This window comes from Somniosus microcephalus, unplaced genomic scaffold (assembly GCF_052327205.1).
Source record: "Somniosus microcephalus isolate GS21.2 unplaced genomic scaffold, FLI_Smic_1.0 scaffold175, whole genome shotgun sequence".
Taxonomy (NCBI): Eukaryota; Metazoa; Chordata; class Chondrichthyes; order Squaliformes; family Somniosidae; genus Somniosus; species Somniosus microcephalus.
Genome location: NW_028225362.1, coordinates 23,760 through 46,643, shown reverse-complemented (window position 1 = coordinate 46,643; position 22,884 = coordinate 23,760). Strand labels below are relative to the sequence as shown.

Sequence of the window (22,884 nt, the reverse complement as noted above, 5' to 3'; positions counted from 1 at the left end):
GCTGACCACAGCTGACTCCGCCCATGACTCCGCCTGCTTGTCCAGGTATAAAGGTGGTCGACTGGCTGGTATTCCTCCTTGTTGGACCCGATCACCCACGAGGGTGGGCTCTGTTATTTAGCCAATAAAAACCTATAGTTACTATCTTAACTCGTCGCTTTTCATTGGATGAATTGATAGGTATATCAACCAGTTAGTCTGTTTTTTATGGTGATGGTTGAAGGAGATGTGTTGGCCAGGACACGAGGAGAACTCTTGCTCTTCTTCGATTAGTCCCTTGGAATCTATTACGTCCAGTTGAAGTACCAGAACAAGGCGACATGACCTTGGTTTAACATCTCATCTGAAAAACAGTACTTCCAACAGTGCAGCACTCCCTCAGTACTGCACTGAAGTGACAACCTAAATAAAGTCCTGTAAAGGACCTTGATCCCACAACTTTCTGACCCAGAGGTGAGAGTGCTAAGTACAACACAATTACACTCTTTCCTGAATCACCCTTTATTTTATAGCTACAATGCTACATAAGGGGATTATCTGGGTTTACCCATCATTGTGTTATATTTTGTTTGGGTTGGAAATGTTAAACAACAGTTAAATAAATGTCCATGTTCTGTAACTTGAATTACTGGAGTCCCTTACATTTGTCACGTGGACATCCGTGACCATAACACTATATTTGAGTACTAATTCATCAGTCTAGGGCTCTCCAACCTATCGAATTCAATACCTGAAAAACTTCAGTGTAAAAATAACTTCAGTATGCGTTGTTAAAACAAATCACAGATACTAGGGAGAGTAGCAACTGTTCTCTTGGATAAATACTTGATGGGAAACAAAATGACAGCGCTATGGGGAAAGAGCAGGGGAGTGGGACTAATTGGATAGCTCTTTCAAAGAACCAGCACCAGCACAATGGGCCGAATGACCTCCTTCTGTGCTGTATCATTCCATGATTCATTCAATCTTGGGCTTCTGCTGACATTCATAAACAACTAATGTGTCATTGTCGTGGTTTGTTTTATCACTAAAGCCCTTTGACTGAACTCCAGGCTTACAACTCACTCCAAAGCATTGCAGGAAGGATGTGATTGCACTAGAGGAGGTACAGAGAAGATTTACGAGGATGTTGCCAGGACTGGAGAATTTTAGCTATGAGGAAAGATTGGAGAGGCTGGGGTTGTTTTCTTTGAAACAGAGGAGGCTGAGGGGAGATTTGATTGAGGTGTATAAAAGTATGAGGGGCTTGGATAGAGTGGATAGGAAGGACCTATTTCCCTGAACACAGAGGTCAATAACCAGGGGGCACAGATTTAAAGTAATTGGTAGAAGGATTAGAGGGGAGTTGAGGAGAACTTTTTTCACCCAGAGGGTGGTGGGGGTCTGGACTCACTGCCTGAGTGGGTGGTAGAAGCAGAAACCCTCATCACATTTAAAAAGTACTTGGATATGCACTTGAAGTGCCGTAACCTACAGGGCAACGGACCAAGAGTGGGAAAGTGGGATTAGGCTGGATAGACCTTGTTCGGCCGGCACAGACAGGGTGGGCCGAATGGCTTCCTTCTGTGCTGTAAATTTCTATGATTTTCTATGATTCATTTGGTGTTCTATGTCATGGCCTTCTTGACCCGCATTCAAGTGATAAATTGAGGATTGTTCCTTCAGGGGTTAGGGAAAAACAAACAATATGAATATTAAAACAGATCAGTTTGTTGCCATGTCATTAGGTTTAACACTCAGGTTGAAAAACTAATGCTGGATTGTAATGAAATACTTCTTTACTATATTATACCTCATCAACAAGGAATCGCAGCTTTTGGATGCAGCTCTGAATTGCACGCAACCGCTCACTCACTGACATTTTCTTCTTTCCCTGAACCGTTAGACTGGCTTCGTTGGACATTAGTTCCTAGAATACAGAAAATGACCGAGATGATAACAGTGGAAAATGTACCTGACAGTTTGTCAAACAGCATTTTTATTTGGTTTTCCAGTTTATTGTTAACAGGCTACGGTGAAACATGAAATTGTACATGCACACGTACACGCACACGCACACGTACATGCACACGCGCACACCAGCAATCTGGAGAGGGGACCCTTTTTTTCTCTCTTCCATAGTCCAACAGCACTGCCCTGGCTTAAATCAGATAAGACGGATTGAATGAACCTGGGATCCAATGCAGATTGATGGGATGAAAGTCTCCTCTTTCTGCTGGTTATAACGTTCCAGCATAGAATAACTTGAACAGTCTCATCCCAACTCTTTGTGGGCATCAGCCCATAGGAGCAAAGAGCCCATCTGTTGGCACAAATTGGCGCTCTCTTTCAAACAGACCAAAAGGATGGCTAGTGTGGGAAATGGAAAATTTAGCTTGGTTTGGCAGCAGGTGCTTTTTTGAGGTTAGCAGTCTGTTGGGACAGAGTAAAGGATGTTTCAAGCTGCATCTGAGTGTACCTGAGGTTGATACTGAGTGACAAACCTGAAAAAATGATCCACTCCCCAGTAATGACATTATCATTTTACTCAGTACAAAATCTAGCCTTTCCCTCAAAAAAAGAAATAGCTACAAGAAAGACTGAACACCCTGGAAAGAATCCCATTTGACTGGTCTTGATTGGAGTTAAATGCCAAGGGACATAGGCAGATAGAGAAATAGCCAGACAGAGAATCTCACAGTTTCCATTAAATTTCTGCATTTTATTCTTTGTTATCCAGGGATGCAGCTGTTATTTAAAAACTTGTGCAGACAAAGAGGTTTTGACAAATATTCACCACAGATAACATGTTGAGAGGTGTCAAATCTAGTCTGATGTCTTATTTGTGAGATTTTTTGGGGGTTCCTCAATTGGACTTCCAATGTGAAAATGACAAAATGTTTTGACTGGTGGATTTCTTTAGCCCTACTTTGGTTATATAAAAAAATTACTATCACCTGGAAATTACTGTAAGCAATGCTATCATTTGAATGCTTAATGTGCTTGTACCAAATTCCTCCCTCTACTATTGTAGCAGAGACATTAAACCCATTTATTTTAAATGCTTGATCACAGTAATTTCCAGGCTCATGTTGTGACAACCATGGAGCACTATTGTTAATGTTTGATTCAATCCTGAAACCATCGCCTTTAGAGATTGCCCTCCCCTTATTTTAAACTTGCCTTTACAAGATTATGTTTATGAGCTTCTGTGTACAAAAAAGGGCCTGCCAAAATACCAAAAGCAATCAAAAGGAGCAACTTAAACGCTCCAGATCAGTAACTTGTTTTCTTGTTCGAGACCAACAATATAAAAAGAAATGTATTATATATTTAATTTAAGCGTATCTACATTGGTGAGTCAGGCTACATGATACTTTGGAACCTACTGTACATGTCCTTCACTTTTTATTGGTCAGGCATTTGGACTTTCTTCCTTTGGAGGCGATTTTAACTTGGCCTAGTCAGTGATATCGCGGATGGAACAGCCTCAAAATGGGGTCGGTAGACTTACCGCCCCAATCCCGGCGACACTTTGGCTATCACCATTTGTGAAAGGGCCTACTGCCGAGTGGCTGAAGCTCCTGCCTGTTTCCGGCAGTAGGCCCCTTTCAATAGGCAAGTCGGGCGGGGTCCTGTGACATACAAGTAGGGTCGCCAACCCTCCAGGATTGTCTTGGAGTCACCAGGAATTAAAGATTCATCTCCTGGACTCTACTGCGAGCAACCCTGGAGAAACATCATAGGGGCGTTAAAAGAATTATATGTTTTTTAAATTTTCTTTGAACATTTCCATTTATTAGTTATAAAAATCTCCCGTCTCCTCCACCCTCACCTCCAACAACAAGTGCAAGGAGTTCATGGACTTCTTTGTCTCTAAGACTGAGACCATCCAATCAGCTGTTATTGCCACTTCCCTCCCTTCCCCTAGCCCACCGGACTAAGCTTCCTCTAAGGATCGCCTGCCCTAGCCCTGAATTTGCATCTTTCTCCAGTTTCTCTCCGATCTCCCCTCATGACCTCTCCGTGCTCATCTTGTCCATGAGACCCAGTTCCCGCTCCCTCAACCCTATTCCCACTAAACTGCTGACCACCCAACTTCCTTTTCTGGCTCCCATGTTAGCTGACAGTGTTAACAGTTTTCTCTCCTCAGGTACTGTCCCCTCTCCTTCAAATCTGCCGCCCCACCTCCAAACTCCCTTTCCTCTCCAAAGTCCTTGAACGTGTTGTCGCCTCCCAAATCCGTGCCCATCTTTCTGGGAACTCCATTGTAGGGGGTTTTGCTACTTGCTTTGGCCAGTCGGTTATGTCTCCGGCTGCCTTATCTCTAAGCGGTTCGGATCGCTCACCCCTTAGTTCTGATCCCCGGACTTATTGGCAGATAGCGATATAGACAAACGAGCAGACCAGTGGTTTGGTACAAAGAAAACCAAAATTTATTAACAGAGAAAATAAGATAACAATACTATACAAAAGGATGATATGAATGCAGTACACTTACACTTAACAGGGGAGGAGAAACGGCACATCGAGGGAAAATGGCTAAAATGACAATTCAGCAATCCCCTTAACTCCCACCCTCTACACCTAGCTAGATTATCTTGCGATAGGTCTGAAGTATAATGCTCACCGGTCTGAGATGTTGAAAGAAAAGCCTTGCCCCTTTGCCCTGTTGCCTGCCGATGTCACGTGGTCCCGCTGTTGCATAGACTTCACTGTCCAGGTAGACATACCCCAGTAATTAAAAGGTCTCTGACAGGGTATCCTACCTCTCTGGACGGGCTCTCCTTCGATGGTCTTCTTCCTTGGTTGATGGTGAGGCAGGGCGCAGGAGGCGAGGCGAGAGAGAGCGAATGGCTTCTCGAGAGGCTAGTTATAACCCCCTCGGTAGCCCTTATCTCTACGCTCAATCAGCTCATTCTTTTGTCTGATTTGAGCGGGCTGGAATTAAACAAACGGTATCGATCTTGGCCCATCGACTTGGATGGCCGGTAATTGGTTCCTGCCGGTTCTGCAACTGCTCTCCTTTGTCCAACAGGTTCTTTGATGGGGGCCAGCCCAGTCCAAGAAACAGGTCCTACTGTTGGACGGAGTTGTAGCAGCACAGGCTGCCAAGCTTAAGAAATCGGCCCTAGAAATCCAGCACAAGGAGATAGAGATACAGGATAAGGCTTTAGCAGAGGAGAAATTGATAGTGGCGCTTCAGGCACTAAACCAAGAAAGAGTGCAGACGGCAAAAGAACACCAGGCAAAAATAGAGCGCCTGGAGAGCCGGGTCGCTGAAGTTAAGAATAATACAAGAGCAAAAATAGAGCGCCTGGAGAGCCGGGTCGCTGAAGTTAAGAATAATACAAGAGCAAAAATAGAGCGCCTGGAATGCCAGACCGCCGAAATCAAAGGTAGCGCAAGGTACAAGGTGGAGTGTTTGGAGTTCCAGGTCAGAGAGGCAAGAGGTAGTGAGATAAGGTTACAGGACACAATTGCCCGCCTAACCCAAGAGATAAGGGAACAGGAGGAGAAGGTTAAAGAAGTAAAGGCAGCATATAGGCTGGCTTGCGACCGAGGCTTTGAGGAAGCAGATCATGGCCCCTGTAGGGAAGAGATAGAAACCTTGAGTATGGCTTTAGCGAGGGCTAAGGGGATGATATGCCTTATCAGCCCAAAGGCAGGCCAGTCGGACTTTACCGGCAACCCAAGCAGAACGGTCCCACAGGCAGCGCAAAGAGATGAGCCAGCAAGGGAACCAGAGGTTTCACGGCCACCACCCATAGCTCCGAGCTTTCAGGAGGTCTGGCAGCATAGGGGGGTGGAAGATGAAGTGGTAGGGGAGGTACAGCAGCCCCCGCTAGATAGGCCGGGACCGGGACCGGTGTACCCCCTCCGACAACGGAAGTACGGCCCGCCCGGCGAGGACGACGAACAAGGAGCCATCCAAAACCAGTTTGTGGTACCGCATGGCACCCAGCAACTCAGGGCCATGGTTAGTCACATCCCCAAGCTCTCCGAAAAGGGAGACCCCTCACTGCATTTTAGAGAGATAGAACAGGCAGCTTGCGTTAATGACTGCGATGATGCAGAGCAAGCCAAAATGCTGCTGTTTTCTCTGGAGGGTAAACTCCTCCAGACCCTATCAGATGAATGTAAGAAGGGGCAGAAGGGATACGATGACTTAAGAGATGAGATATTGGAGGCCATGGGTATGAATGACGGCAGCCCGTTCGCCCGTGTAGAAAGAACAGTACAGCACAGCTCCCAGGGGAGTCCCCGCAGGCGTTCGCAGACAGGCTGTGGCCAGTCTACCGGAGGGCGTGCCCGGGAACGCCGGCACGAACGTTGATGGACCAAGGCCAATAGGCCCACTGGCTCCGTTGTCTAATGACAAACTGCCTGCCCCAAATCCGAGCCCAGGCTGCGGCCTGGTTTGACCCCCGTAGCCCCCAGACCACTGAGGAAATGGTGATCCGCCAGCTCACGATAGCATTTAAAAATATAAGGGGTATCGAGACGCCCCAACCCAAGGGGAAAGTCGATGAGGTTAAACCTGGGGGCCAGAATAAGAAAGAGTGGCACCAGGAGGGAAACCGTCCCTCCCAGAATAAGCTGAACTGTTACGGGTGCGGGAAGGACGGCCACTGGCGAAAGGATTGTAAGAATCCCTGGAAGGAGAATAAGGGGAGGAATTCACCAGCCCCAGCCCAAAAGGCAGGGCCAGGTATCCCTCCCGCTGCGATCGAGCCACTCCTGGAGTCGATACAGTCCCTACGGTCTCTCCTCCTGGCCAGCCAGGGGAAAATAGCTGCCACCACCGGTGTTGTAGTTCCCTCAGCCCCATCTGACTCCCCGCAATGACTGGAGCCCACGCAGCCTGTCCACCTGTGTGATCTCCGGTATGACGGATGGAAGAGACCGCTCATGCAGATGGAGGTAGAGAAGGTTAAAGGGACTTATCTGCTGGATACAGGAGCATCGTGCACCGTGATCCACGCAGCTAACCCCACCACCTCACCTCTGCCTAGCGGGGTTCCATACGTCCTATCGGGCTTCACAGGCAAGGAACAGGCGGAAGCGCACTCCAAGCCGCTCTCAATCCGGCTGGGCATGCTCCAGACCAAGTGGACGTGCGTCCTGGTGAGGTGGGAAGCGGAGGGAGGCAAAGGGATCCTAGGGGCCGACTTTATCGTGGGCCACGGGATCCTCGTGGATCTCCGCAATCATTGCCTCTGGGGAGCCGACACGGGTAAGGAGGGCAGTGTGGTAGTCATCCCAGGAAAGGAAGGGAAGGGGACCCTGTGTACTGTGAAGCCGAAAGAGGGTTACAACCTCGGGCTCATGGTCGATGGTGTCCCGAGGGAATTCCAGGCATTCGTGCAAGCCCACCTGGCTGCGTTTGCCATGCACAAACACGACTGCGGGAGGGTCACCGGGTTTGAGGTCAGAGTAGACGGGGACCCCATGGCCCGGCCCCAGAAGCAGCATAGCTTCCCCCGAGAAGCAGAGGCCAACATGGAAGCAGCCATGTCCTCTTTAGTACAGCAGGGAGTGTTGAGGCCCATAGCCACCCATGTTAATTCTCCGCTTTGGCCGGTTAAGAAACCGGACAATTCATGGAGAGCCACGGTGGATTATCGGGTGCTCAACAGCAATATCCCCGCGTGTGCCCCCACAATGGCAGCAGTTGCCAACCTCATCGGAAGTATTCCAGCATCTGCGACCACATTCACGGTGCGGGATATTTCAAATGGGTTTTGGTCCATCCCTTGAAGGCGGGAGGACCAGTACAAATTTGCCTTTACTTTTAAAGGGCAACAGTACACTTGGAACTGCTTGCCACAAGGCTTTCATAACAGCCCCAGCATCTTCCATGGCGGATAGTTTAAAAGAATTTAGTCAGCCCACCCAGTTAGTGCAGTATGTGGATGACCTGCTTTTGTTTACCGACTCAGTCGGGGAGCACGGCCCGCTGCTGGCCGAACTGCTGGAGCTGCTACAGTGTAAGGGGTTCAAAGTGAACCCGAAAAAGGCGCAGATCAGCCAGCGGGAAGTTAAATTCCTGGGCCTGACCGTCCGCGCCGGAGAGAGAGCCATAGACAAGGCGAGGAGGGAAGCGGTTCAAGAGCTACCGGTCCCCAACACAGTGAGAGGTGTGAGGTCATTCCTAGGGCTAACGGGGTACTGCAGAGACTTCATTAAAGATTATGCAGCCACAGCAGCCCCTCTACTCCGACTCCTACACAAGGGAGTGGAGTGGTGTTGGGATGAGGGGTGCCAGGCAGCATTTGTCCAGTTCAAGGGGGACCTGCAGACCGCACCAGCCCTGGGAGCCATCGATGGGGGGAAGGAGTTCATCTTGGAGGTAGCGGCCAGCGGGGATAGTCTCAGTGCTGTGCTGCTCCAGGAGCGGCACGGCAGGCTAAGACCCGTGGTCTACTCCTCCAGAGTACTCACTGATGTGGAGAGGAGCTACTCAATTTGCGAACGGCACCTTTTGGCCACGTATTGGGCTGTGAAAAGATCCTCGATCTTCACAGGCACCTCTTGTAGTGTATGTAACCTGTACCACCTTAAGAGGATACCTTAAGGTGATGGACTACTTTTTGATGGCTCCTGTACATTGTAGTACCGGTGGTGACCACACCGGTATATAAACCCTGCGGAGCAAAGTGTATCCCAGTTCAGCCCTGACCCTCAATCACTAAAGACCTGTTTACTTACTTCTGTAGTCTGTGTCCTGTTATTCAGTATAACTGCAATTGAAACCACAGACTCAACAGTGGTGACGAGTCTGATCTTACCTTGCGGCAGTTTTGCATCAAAGGAAGCTTCGTCCTCAGAAACGGGCGTCGAAAAAGGGCATCCGCCCTCAACATCCTGCATCGCACAGGAGGCCATCGGAAGCCCGGGTTGGTTTGCTGAGCACGAAGTCAAGCATCCGTGAGCATCCCTTCTATGACAGCGGCGGGTAAGCCCGATCGAGTGGCACGGGGGGGAAGTCGGCCGAGTTGTCAGTGGGAGAAGGGGAGGGAAAACGACGAAAAGGGCGGAGAACACGACCGCAGCCGGTGTCAGGGGCCGGACTGCAATCGGGCAGAGACGCGCAGCAGCCAGAAAAGCGTTTATGGCCACAAGGACCGCGGGAGCGGCGGGGGAACAAGAGCAGCAACGCAGAGGAAAATAAAAGGACCGCTGGGAGGCGTGGACGGCAACAGCGTGGAAATCGCCATTTTGAGTCGGCGGGGGAAGAAGACAAGCGCGGGAAAAGCCGCCAAGCGCGGGAAAAGCCGCCATCTTGGAAAAAAAATTAAAATAATAATAATAATATCCAAAGGGGAAGGAGAAACTCAGCAAGGATGCCAAAAACGGGTAACATCACTACTTTTGATAACGATGTGGAAGATTGGGCCACTTATGTGGAACGCATCGAAGTTTACTGTACAACGAATGAGGTACCGGATGATAAGAAAGCACTAACCCTATTAAACTCAATGGGTGCGAAGACGTACGGGTTATTAAGGAACCTTGTAACACCAGACAAACTGGTAGGAAAGAGTTTTGCGGATATTGTTACTATCCTGCAGGAGCATTTAAACCCCATGCCGCTGCTGATAGCGGAACGATTTAAATTCTACAAAAGAATTCAACTTAAAGCAGAAAGCAACGCTGAATTCCTAACAGAACTGCGCAAGTTATCAAAGTACTGCCAGTTCGGAACAGGACTAGCAGACGCACTGAGAGATAAGTTTGTGTGTGGGCTCCTAAGGGAAGGAACCCAGAAGCGACTGCTAGAGGAAAAGGACCTTACGCTGGACAAAGCTTTCAGCATTGCAGCATCCCACGAGGCAGCAGCACGGGGCGCTGCAGAGATACAGCAAAGGCCATTGGAATTCAGCACCAATGAAATGGCATTGGGCACAGTAAAGTGCTATCGTTGTGGAAGGACAATGCATGACCAGAACCAGTGCTGGTTCAAAGATAAAGAACGCAGGCAATGTGGCAAACTTGGTCACATAGCGAGAGTATGCCGGTCCAGAAAGAAGACCAGCTGCAAGAAGTCACCGCAGCAGAAGTACAAAAAAGTACACAAGGTGACAGAGAACAGTTCGGATGAACAAAAGACGGATTCAGACTCCAGCAGTAAGCAACTGGGTTGTCTGAAAATACAGAATGTGGGTAACACAGCAGACCACCAAACTATCTGGGTCATGCTTCAGATTGCAGGAGTCCAAGTGAAGATGGAATTGGACACTGGGTCGGCATTAACGGTCATGAATAAGCATGATTACAAAAGGTTATTCTCGCACATTCCCCTGAGGGATACGGAGATTGTATTGAAAACGTACACGGGGCAAATAGTATACCCCAAAGGAAAGATAAAAGTAAACGTGGTCTACAATGGTAAAGAAAGTCAGAAAATGGACTTGTATGTGTTACCTGATGGAGGTCCGCCACTACTGGGACGGGAATGGATCCGGAGAATAAATGTGGACTGGCATTCCATACAAGCACTGACTGTAGATGCCTGTAAGGAGGACGACGTCAAACCTAAACGACTGTCCAAAATCTTAGACGATGCTAAGGAGGTGTTCCAACAGGGACTTGGAACACTGAAAGGAATTACGGCAACCATCAAGGTTGAAGAACATGCAAACCCAAAATTTTTCAAAGCCAGACCGGTGCCTTATGCGATACGACCTGCTGTGGAAGCAGAGCTGGAAGGGCTAGAACGTTCAGGGGTACTGTCCAAGGTGGACTGGAGCGAATGGGCTACACCCATTGTTCCTGTCATGAAGCATTCGTTGAGCAACAAGCCGGGGGAACCTGGGAAGGTTCGCATCTGTGGCGATTTCAAGATCACTGTTAATCCGGTTCTTCACACGGTGCAATATCCGCTTTCGCGGATTGAAGATATCTTCGCTTTGCTGTCTGGCGGGAAACACTTCACTAAGATAGACCTGGCGCAGGCGTACCTACAGATGGAAGTTGATGACGCGTCACGTCAGTATCTCACGATCAACACGCATAAGGGCTTATATCGGTATAATAGACTGGTTTTTGGAGTGGCATCAGCTCCAGCGATTTGGCAAAGGGCCATGGAGCAGGTATTGCAGGGAATTCCAGGCACACAATGCTACCTGGATGACATCCTGATTACAGGAGATAACGATAAGGATCACCTCGCGAATTTGGAGCAGGTGCTCATCAGATTGAAAGAATATGGGCTCAGAGTTAATCGCCAGAAATGCGAGTTCTTTCAAAAGCGAATCTCGTACTGCGGCCACCATAAGTCACTTGACAAGATCGAAGCTGTTGTAAAAGCTCCTGCACCGGAAAATGTATCCCAGTTGAGGTCGTTCCTCGGGTTGGTTAACTATTACCACAAGTTTCTTCCAAATATATCCACGGTGTTACACCCGCTAAACACTCTTTTGCAAATGGGAATACCATGGAAGTGGAGCGATGATTGTAAGCGGGCTTTTCAAGAGCAAGGCACTGATCACCTCTAAGGAAGTGTTGGCTCACTTTAACCCAACGCTGCCTATTCGCTTAGCTTGTGATGCTTCTCCATATGGTATCGGGGCAGTGCTCTCACATAAGTTTCCAGATGGCCCGGAAAGGCCAGTCGCTTTCGCATCCAGATCATTGACCTCCGCTGAGCGCAACTATGCTCAGATAGATAGGGAGGCTCTGAGCCTCGTGTGGGGAGTTACGAAATTTAACCATTACCTGCAAGGCCAAAAGTTTACGCTGCTGACAGATCACCAGCCGTTGGTTTCCATTTTCAACCCTAAGAAGGGTGTTCCGGTAATGACGGCGCAGAGGCTTCAGAGATGGTCCCTTTTCCTAGGGGCACATCAATATGATATTGAATTCAAAGGTACAAAGCAACATGGTAATGCTGATGGGCTGTCGTGCCTGCCACTACCTACAGCGGAAGAGGCACCGGCAGTTGACCCTGTCGAGATATTTCACTCGACCATCATCGAATGCTTACCAGTCACCAATGCGGGTATTGAGAGAGAGACCCGAAATGACCCGACACTGTCTCGGGTCTACGACTTGACAGTGAAGGGATGGCCAGCACATGGCAAACTACTGTTACCAGCATTCTCAGCCAGACGAGAACAGCTGTCCGTATGTCAAGGAACATTGATGTATGGAACAAGGGTGATTATTCCTCTGAAATTAAGAGAGAGAGTTCTGAAAGAATTGCACGAAGGTCATCTGGGGGGAGTCAAGATGAAAAGCCTTGCTAGGGCTTATGTGTGGTGGCCAGGTATCGACAAACAAATAGAGGATCTGACTAAAAGCTGCTCAGGGTGCCAAAAAGTTCAAAACGCACCTCCAATTGCCGCTGCATCCGTGGGAATGGCCTTCAGCCCCATGGCAACGTGTGCATATCGACTTTGCAGGTCCATTCATGGATTCCATGTTTTTGATAGCAGTAGATGCACATTCTAAATGGCCAGAAGTGATTAAGATGTCGACCACTACCTCTGAGAAGACGATCGCAGTTCTAAGAACCATATTTGCAAGGAATAGGTTGCCGGAGCAAATATGTTCAGACAACGGACCACAGTTCGTGTCAGAAGAATTCCAGAAATTCATGAAAAAGAATGGGGTGAAACACTATACATCTGCCCCATATCATCCGGCTACAAATGGGTTGGCCGAGAGATTTGTACAAACGTTCAAAAAGGCGATAAAGGCCATGAGTGAAGACCATATTCCACTACAACACAAGGTGGACAATTTCCTGATGGCATATCGAAACGCCACGCATGCAGTGACAAATCAAAGCCCTGCCATAATGTTCTATAACAGAAGGTTGCGGTCCCGGTTGGATTTGTTAAAACCCAATGTGCGAAGGGAAGTCGAAAACAAGCAATTCCAGCATGTAAATAACAAGGCCACTCGTAGTTTCGAAATAGGACAACCAGTGTTGGCCAGGGACTATAGGGATGATAAATGGCAACCGGGAACAATTCGTGCACGACAAGGACCCTTGATGTACACGGTAGACGTTGGAGAGAACGTAATACGACGTCATGCTGACCAACTTGTGGAATCGAGAACAAGGGTCGACCCCATGTCTACGGCAGAGACACCAGCTGAAGAACTTATTGAGCCTGTAGCATCTACCTCAGACTCGAACGTACCTGATGATGTTCAATCCATAGGAGATCAAGTGGATGAGTCACCCCAGCAACGAGAACCAGAGACCCCTGAAAGGCATTATCCGGCCCGGATCAGGAGGCCTCCTCAGAGACTGAATCTTTGAACAGTTTTGTGTGTAAATTGTATATATGTTATCCATGTAATGTTTAATTTGGGGTGTACACTGTTAAGCTAAAAAGGGGAGGAATTGTAGTGTATGTAACCTGTACCACCTTAAGGTGATGGACTACTTTTTGATGGCTCCTGTACATTGTAGTACTGGTGGTGACCACACCGGTATATAAACCCTGCGGAGCAAAGTGTATCCCAGTTCAGCCCTGACCCTCAATCACTAAAGACCTGTTTACTTACTTCTGTAGTCTGTGTCCTGTTATTCAGTATAACTGCAATTGAAACCACAGACTCAACACCTCTCCCATCACCCTCCTCACACATCATACACCCACCAGATGCTTCTGGACGGGAGGATTAAAGATGGGACAGTCAGCAGTGCCCGCATTGCGCGCTGGACCCTCCTCCTCTCGCAGATGGATCTGAAGGTGAGGGGCCTTTGCGAGCCAAAGCTCGCGGCCAATATGGTATATCCTGGAACAGCCCATCGGTGTTCCATAGAAGGGGTATGGGAGGTGAACATAGGTTTACGGGCCAGGATGCATCCCACAGGCCGCGAGATCTATGTAGATGGTTCCAGCATGGTATCTGCTGGCGAACGACTCACAGGGTGTGGAGTTTATGACCCAACGGCAAACATTGCCCTGGCGATCCAGCTCCCCAGTACCATGAGCGTCCAGCAGGCGGAGCTGTCCGCGGTGGTGTACGTCGTGACCCACCCCGAAATCTTCCCTACCCAGTACACGATTTGCTCGGACAGCATGTTCACTTGCAATTCGTGCATGGAATACCTGGCCATTTGGTCTCGCCGCGGGTATACCTCCGCCGACGGGAGACCCTTAACAGTAAAACCCCTGCTGGAGAAAATCCTGGCAGCCGTGGGGGAGGAAGGCGAGATCTTCATCCACAAAGTGAAGGCCCACTCCTCCACAGAACCCCGCGGCCAGGGTAACCAGCAAGCTGACACGCTGGCCAAGGAGGGTGCCCGCATCGACACTTTCTGGGACCCCTATGGGTCCGGGCCCGTGGCGGCAGTTAGAGGCAGAGATGGGACCCAGAGGAGCTTAGGAGTAGCATTAGCCCCGGATCTTAAAATGGTCCAAGCCCAGGACCCTGTCCTGAAAACTGTCATTAGTGCAGTAATGGAGGTCAGGAAGTTAGAAGGCCCTTACGGCACAGTGGCCCTCTCCATAAGGGAAGGCGTGCTGTTCAAAGAAGAACAGTGGGTAGTACCCCAGCAGCACCGGAGGGAGTTCCTTCAACTGGCCCATGAGGGTCCGGGAGCAGGACACCCCGGGCCTGAGACCACCTGGCAACGGATGGAACAGGCGGGATGGTGGCCGGGACTCCGGGAAGACGTCCGCGAGTTCTGTGCTAGCTGTCTTGTGTGCGCTGCAAACAACCCCGACCCCCACAGAAGGAAGGTGCCCATGGGACACGTTAGGAGGGTGGAGGGACCATGGCAGTCGATCCAGTTGATCGACTACATCGGGCCCCTGTCCACCGCCCAGGGAGGCTACAAATACTGCCTCGTCCTGGTGGACGTGTTTTCCAAGTGGGTAGAAGCCATCCCCTGTAGAACAGCCACAGCACTGGGCACTGCAAGGATCTTGGTACGGGAGATGTTCTCGCAGTGGGGGCTACCCCAGTTTGTGGAGTCCGACCAGGGAAGCCACTTCACCGGCCAAGTCATGCAGAACACCCTTATGCTGCTCGGCATCAAGGGGAAGTGGCACGTAGCTCACAATCCACAGTCCTCAGGGATTGTGGAGCGCATGAACCGCACCGTAAAAGAAAAGCTGAAGAAAGAGACAGTGGACTCACCCCAAAAATGGGTGGAGGTCCTGCCTCTAGTCCTCATGGGGATCCGGGCCAGTCAGTCCAAAAGTACAGAGTATTCCCCGTACGAGTTAATGACTGGCAGGGTTATGCGGACCCCCACCCATGTCCTAGCCCCAGTTCTTACCGAAGGGCAGCTTCGGGAGGTATATCGGGATAAATTCGCCCGAACACTCCTCGAGCGCCTGAAGCAGATTTACGAGCAGGCAGCAGGTAGCATGGGGAAGCAGCACCGGAATAACCGGTTGCTGCTCAAGCCTAACAAAAGTCACCAATGGGAGATAGGGGACCAAGTAATGGTTAGGAACTACGCCCGAGTGGGGAGTTTAGAGCCATTGTACATGGAACCCTATAGCGCATGCGCCGCCCGCACTGACTGCGCATGCGCCGCCCGCCCGCCCACAGCGGCCGTCCATCAGCCGCGCGATACGCGGGGGACCTCAGCTCCGGACCTCAGGCGCTAGGCAGGGGGAGGGGCCGGAGAGAGGGACAGAGGGGAGTGGGGGAGCGGGGGAGGGAGGGAGACAGGGGAGGGGGGGGAGAGGAGGGGAGGGAGAGGAGGGGAGAGGAGGGGAGGGAGAGGAGGGGAGGGGAGGGAGGGATAGGACAGGGAGATGACATGACAGGGAGAGGGGGGACACACAGGGGCAAGGAGACCAAGCGCCCCAAAATTGCCCTCGCAACGCGGGGCTCCCCAGCTAGTAGTAGATAAAGCCAGCCCCATGGTGTATGCAGTGAAATTGCCCCGGTGCACAAAATGGTTCCATATCAACCAGTGTAAGCTGTTTAAGCCGGAGGCGAAGAAGCAGGCAGCTGGGATCCAACCCGAGGTTAGAAATCCTCAGCCCGCAGCGGGCGCGCACACACACTGGCTGCACACGCAGGCGCAGTCGTGTGTGTCAAGGGAGGAGTCCCCCAGCACCTTGTTCAGACCACTCCCCCCCTCCTTTGGGATTCCGAGGAGGAGGAGCCCGAGCCAGATGGCCCTGCCCCCGTCCCAGGTTTTGAACCTGGAGGTGGAGACCCTTAGCCACCGGCAGCCGACGGCGGGAGATTACCGGTCCCCAGTTCAGGTTTGGGAGGGGAGGGACCCCAGGGAGAAGATCCCCAGCCAGCGAGGAATGCGGTCCGAGCAAAAGGTCTGCTCACCAGGGTAGCCCCACCAGTAGCACTTCCTAGGAGGTCTCCTCGGACACCCCAGCCTAGGAAGGCATGGTCGCCGGCTCCCCAGTTTGAAAGGGCAACCTCCCGAGTTAAAGAGAAGTCGGAAGACAAAGGTCCCCAGCTAGCAGCTACAGACTGCAAGGGACCAGAAGTGCAAGTCAGTGCAGCCACGCCGCAGGGAGCAGCCTGCAACAGCCCAGGCAGGAATTAGGCTGGCCGCTCGGAGACGGGCGACAGATGAATATGGTTTTAGTAGTTTAAGTTTATAGTGTTAAGTTAGGCTATTTTAATTTAATTCTAAGTAAGGAACAGTTAGGTTCGATTTAAGTATGAAGCCGTCTCAGAGTATTGTCCGTGTGAGTCGAGGTCGCGGGACCCGACCATACGTCACCCGAGCCAACGAGTCTCCAGGGAACCTGGCTAGATGCCTTTATGTCTATTACAGGAAATTTCAGAATGTACGGAGGCGTAATCCTGCTCGTCCTGCTCGGGCTGAGGATCGGTAGGAGAGGGGACGTCGAGGACCACCACATCTTCGGGCGCTCGGGGAACAGGGCGCCGGTGGCAGTCGACGGTAGCGGCGTACGGGAAGCGGAGGAGACAACCGCTTACTTCCACGAGGGGACGTGGCCGGGGTGGCTGGGATCCAATTCGTCCCAGTACTCCAGCCAGACTGGGTTCACCTACGAGGAGGCCTCCCTCCTGTGCCCCAGGATACGGATCGTCGCTCCCAGGATTAGCGTCACCGTGGGCAAAAGGATATGTTTAACATGCAAGGGACACGTTCCCCTGGATAGGTGGTGGTGGCTCAGGAAACTAAGTAAAGGCATGGGGAACCCCAGAGTTGAGTGGGAACGGTTGGGGAACAACACTCATCGGACTATCACAGGGACCCACGGGGGGTTAAGTGTGTGCTGGGATAAATGGTGGGAACCGGATCAGGGGATCTATGTCTGTATGTAGGGATCAGAGAAGGCCTGCCCCACAGGCATTTCCATCATTTTCCGCAGCCAGTGGCAAGATAACGGGAGGGGGATGGACTGGGAGTCTTGCCTGGACGCATGCGCAATCCCATACTCCCCAATCTCAGTTAATGCCACTGAACTAGTGACCCGCCCCCGACAGCCCCTGCCCACGATGTCACGGACGATAGTAGAGGGATGCCCCGCCACGACCAAGGGACCAGGGAACAGCTTGGTGCTAGTACCTACAGACCAGGTGCTGTATCAAAGGGTGCACTACGCGGTAGCCTCCGTGATTTTAAACCTCACCGAGGTACACCTACCCGCATGGTGCCCCACAGAGACCGCGCAGTTGTATCAAGCCCTCTTAAAAGATATGTTCCGTATATTCTATGAGTTTGATTTTTCAGACATTGACAGAACCAGACTATACACCCATGAGCTTTTGGACGGGATTGGGAGACAAAGAAGGGATGCTTTTAACAATGTTTTAACTGGTTTTAACACGGGGTCTTCTGTCATCAACAGCTTAGATGACATCGAGCTGCAGACCCAGATTAATGGTTTAAAAACGCAATTAAAGAAAATATTAATCAATGAGAATGAGGTGGTGGGTTCCGAGTTGCATGAGGACCAGGCCATGACACTCCACTTAAAGGAGATCATAGCGGAGCTGGAGGAACATGCCAAAACGGTTAATGTGCTCATTAGGGAGGACAGAAACGCTTCTGACCAAGCTGCGCAGAATGAAGTGTGTGTGCTGTATGGGGCATGGTTGCTGGGCGAGGGCCGCAGCAATCTGGAGGATTTAAAGCAAGGTTTAGTCCCCTCCTGGATCAGCAACAAACACCTCGCAGCCCTCCACCCTTTTGAGAATGCATTAAGCCCGTGCCAGCTTCTGAGGCCTACCCAGTCCCGGTGGACTGTGGGCGGTCCAACCACACCGTCATGGGGCTAGTAGTCAGAATGCTGGTCATGGGCGGGACGGCCCGACCCGCGCCGGTGTACAGGGTGGAGAACATTGGGGTCATTCAGGGGGGTGCACACATTCGTTTTACAGCGGTCCCGCCCTACGTCATAAAGTGGGAGCATGCTATGACGGGCACTAACCTCTCGGGGTGCCGTAGCCGGGGAGTGCACATAATCCTGTGTCCCCAGCACTTGAATGCCTATTCCAAACCACAGTGCGGGTTCAGAGCTGCTGGCGCGAAACCTATAAATTGCACCATGGAGGCAATGGCACAAGGCCATGTTCCCCCCCAGGTAGCATATATAGGAGGTGGGACATATTGTGTCACCACAGGAATGCCTCACTACCAGTATGGACAGCATAGCTGGTGTGCAGTGAGTGACAGCAGTTTCTGTTTCAAACCCGAGGCAGAAGTTCAAGTGGCACAACTACGAATTGTCCCCATTCCTGAACCCTCCACTGTTCACCTCACTGTGAAAGAGAATTTCACCCACCTGCAGAAATATGTTGCGCATTTCGGTTATCAGATTCCCCCTCTCCCAGAACACCTCACTAAATTGCTAAAAGCAGTTTTAGTGTCACAAAAACACTTCTATACCCTGGAACAGAAGACTGTCCAGATAGGGGCCGACATTTTAGATATTACGACCCCACCCTGGTGGGACGTTTTTGAAAATATAGAGGTCCCATCCTGGATCCGTATGGCATCCCACATCCTGGTGGTGTGTCAGTTAGGGATAGTTCTTTACCTGGTGTGCATCCAGTGTAGGAGAAAGGGTTCCAGATTAGAGTTTAAACCTAAAAAGGTGTGGAAGGAACATTATGCCCGGGTGGAAGAAGGGAAGAAGAGACACCCGTTTGAGTTTTGCGTCGCATCACTTAAACGTGATGGTCGTTGTTTGTTATTTTTAATAAAGATTGTTTCTTCGTTTCATTGTGTTATTTTAATAAAGATTGTGACTGTTTGATACTACAGAATAAAAATTTTGTAATGTACCAAGTGGTGCAGGGGTGTTGGACCCCCTCCACGCTTGGATTGTTTATAACGAATCATATTTGCCATCTGTAGATGCCTGTTGTACACCGCGTTTTCTCTAAGTACGGGAAATGTGGGCTGAGGGATTATGGATAGGTAAATACAGGGGAAGGTTATTTGTGGGGGATCAGAAATTTTGCTCACCTTGGTTGGACACTTCAAGCAAGTTTCAGTATCCTAGGGAGGACTGAAGGATTCGAAAATTTCATACATCTCCCCCCACCCCCCAAAGATTTATTTGGTTTTTTAAAAGAAACCCTGGTCAGACTGAGTGTTAAAATCCAGGGCACAACAAAATGGCTGCGGTCAGACCTCATGACCGAAAGCCTATCAGTTTCAATTTGGACCCTGGCAAGCTAACAGCTTGTGCATTTCAATGTCTGCAGCAAGGAGATCTTGAAACCAGACAAGACTTTTGCATATGCATTGGGGACAAACCCAATTACAATCAGACCTACGCATAAAGGCCATCAAGGTGTTTGCTCAAACAATCAAAATAATCAGCGGGGCCATCGAGACTGGGCTGGCCCCCATCAAAGAACCTGTTGGACAAAGGAGAGCAGTTGCAGAACCGGCAGGAACCGAATACCGGCCATCCAAGTCGATGGGCCAAGATCGATACCTTTTGTTTAATTCCAGCCCGCTCAAATCAGACAAAAGAATGAGCTGATTGAGCGTAGAGATAAGGGCTATCGAGGGGGTTATAACTAGCCTCTCGAGAAGCCATTCGCTCTCTCTCGCCTCGCCTCCTGCGCCCTGCCTCGCCATCAACCAAGGAAGAAGACCATCGAAGGAGAGCCCATCCAGAGAGGTAGGATACCCTGTCAGAGACCTTTTAATTACTGGGGTATCTCTACCTGGACGGTGAAGTCTGTGCAACAGCGGGACCACGTGACATCGGCAGGCAACAGGGCAAAGGGACAAGGCTTTTCTTTCAACATCTCAGGCCGGTGAGCATTATACTTCAGACCCATCGCAAGATAATCTAGCTAGGTGTAGAGGGTGGGAGTTAAGGGGATTGCTGAATTGTCATTTTAGCCATTTTCCCTCGATGTGCCGTTTCTCCTCCCTTGTTAAGTGTAAGTGTACTGCATTCATATCATCCTTTTGTATAGTATTGTTATCTTATTTTCTCTGTTAATAAATTTTGGTTTTCTTTGTACCAAACCACTGGTCTGCTCGTTTGTCTATATCGCTATCTGCCAATAAGTCCGGGGATCAGAACCAAGGGGTGAGCGATCCGAACCGCTCAGAGATAAGGCAGCCGGAGACATAACCGACTGGCCAAAGCAAGTAGCAAAACCCCCTACACCATGTTTGAATCCCTCCAATCAGATTTCCGCCCCAAACTCATAGTACCGAAACGGCTCTCATCAAAGTCACAAATGACACCTTATGTGACTGTGACAAAGGTAAACTATCCCTCCTCGTCCTTCTTGACTTGTCTGCAGCCTTTGACACGGTTGACCACTCCATCCATCTCCAACGCCTCTCCAGCGTCATCCAGCTGGGTGGGACTGCACCCGCCTGGTTCCATCCTTACCTATCTAATCGTAGCTAGAGAATCACCTGCAATGGCTTCTCTTCCCACTCCTGCATTGTTACCTCTGGTGTCCCCCAAGGATCTATCCTTGGCCCACTCCTATTTCTCATCTACATGCTGCCCCTTGGCGACATCATCCGAAAACACAGCGTCAGTTTCCATATGTATGCTGCTCTACCTCACCACCACTTCTCTCGACCTCTCCACAGTCTCTAAATTGTCAGACTGTTTGTTCGACATCCAGTGCTGGATGAGCAGAAATTTCCTCCAATTAAATATTGGGAAGACCGAAACCATTGTTTTCGGTCCCCACCACAAACTCCGTTCCCCAGCCACTGACTCCATCCCTCTCCCTAGCATCTGTCTGAGGCTAAACCACACTGTTCGCAACCTTGGTGTCATATTTGACCCTGAATTGAGCTTCCGACCACATATCCGCAGCATAACTAAGACCGCCTGTTTCCACCTCCGTAACATCGCCCATCTTGGCCCCTGCCTCAGCTCATCTGCTGCTGAAACCCTCATCCATGCCTTTGTTACCTCTAGGCTTGACTATTCCAATGCACTCCTGGCTGGCCTCTCATGTTCTACCCTATGTAAACTTGAGGTCATCCAAAACTCGGCTGCCCGTGTCCTAACTCGCACCAAGTCCTGTTCAACCATCACCCCTATACTCGCTAACCTACAGTGGCTCCCGGTTAAGCAACACCTTGATTTTAAAATTCTCATCCTTGTTTTCAAATCCTTCCATGGCCTCACCCTTCCCTATCTCTGTAATCTCCTCCAGCCCCACAATCCCCTGAGATATCTGTGCTCCTCTAATTCTGGCCTCTTGAGCATCCCTGATTGTAATCGCTCAACCATTGGTGGCCGTGCCTTCTGTTGCCTAGGCCCTAAGCTCTGGAATTCCCTCCCTAAATCTCTCTGCCTCTCTACCTCTCTTTCCTCCTTTAAGATGCTCTTTAATACCTACCTCTTTGACCAAGCTTTTGGTCACCTGCCCTAATTTCTCCTTGTGGCTCGGTATCAAATGTTGTTTTATGACACTCCTGTGAAGCGCCTTGGGATGTTTTACGACATTAAAAGTGCTGTATAAATACAAGTTGTTGTTGTTGTTGTTGTTGAATATGGGGGAAAAATGCTGTTGGACTGACGGTCAAGGTTCATCCAATTGGGTAATGACGAGTCTGTTTACTTTCCAATTGGTTCAGGAAGGTGGCGCGCCACGAGGATGGACATGTAAGGGGACCAATAGCGGCAGTGTGAAGGCGGGATAGTTGGAGGTGGAAGGTCATGTGATGATCCCTCCAGGAATACGTTGAACCAGAGTTGGCAACTCCACATACAAAGGAGCCCGATTGCCATTTTAGGACAGAACTGAGTGGAGCCTGAGCTGTGCACCCTCCGACCAGTGATACAGGCCCCAAAAAGGTCCGCTTTAAATTATTTGTGTGGGGCCAGAGGGAGCAGGAGTGTTCCTACATTGTTTATATTATTAGTCCTGTATATCGTTGGTCTTTGGGTAACTCTGAATTTAAACAGCGATACTAATTTAAGTTAGAATGTCCAACTTGGAAAATGCACTCACATTATTTGAACAGTCTCCCCCCCCCCCCCCCCCCCCCCAACGACCTTCAAATCATAAAAACAGGTCCCATTGTGCGGTATTAACAAAGGCAGTAATGTACAAATTGCTTCTAAATTCTTAGGCCTAGAAATTCAGTAAGGCGCTGCCAGCTTTGCGGCCAGTTACCGCCCAAAGAGGGCTTCTGCGCCAATAGAGGAGTTTGCGCTGATATTCAGCGCAGCGGTAATGGCGGCGGTAGCCGCTAGCGCTGCGCCGGCACCAATGACGTCATCGGTGTGCGCAGTGCCCCGCTACCGCCCCGCTACCGGCCCGACCCCCATATTGAGTTGCGGCCGCCTCTACCGCAGCGGCCGCAAACAGCGATCAGAAAACGGGGCCGTACTGTAGCCTTAGTGGGGCGCTTTAAGGTGGAGGTGCGGCCGGCCGCTTTTTCAGCGGCCGCCTGCCCGCACCTCCTTCCCCGGCCTCCTCCACCGCTCCCCCCCCCGTGGCATTGCCAGCTGCATTCCGCGAACCCGG

The 22,884-nt window shown here is 50.3% G+C and overlaps 1 protein-coding gene across 1 annotated transcript in view; it reads right to left on the bottom strand.

Moving 5' to 3' along the window:
* Nucleotides 1–22,884, bottom strand: part of LOC147082100 (fer-1-like protein 6) — a 199,852-nt gene that overhangs the window by 153,721 nt on the left and 23,247 nt on the right. The window contains exon 8 of the mRNA XM_085980446.1: nucleotides 1,793–1,909. Within this exon, the coding sequence (XP_085836572.1) occupies nucleotides 1,793–1,909 (117 nt within the window). The remainder of the gene's footprint in view (nucleotides 1–1,792; nucleotides 1,910–22,884) is intronic.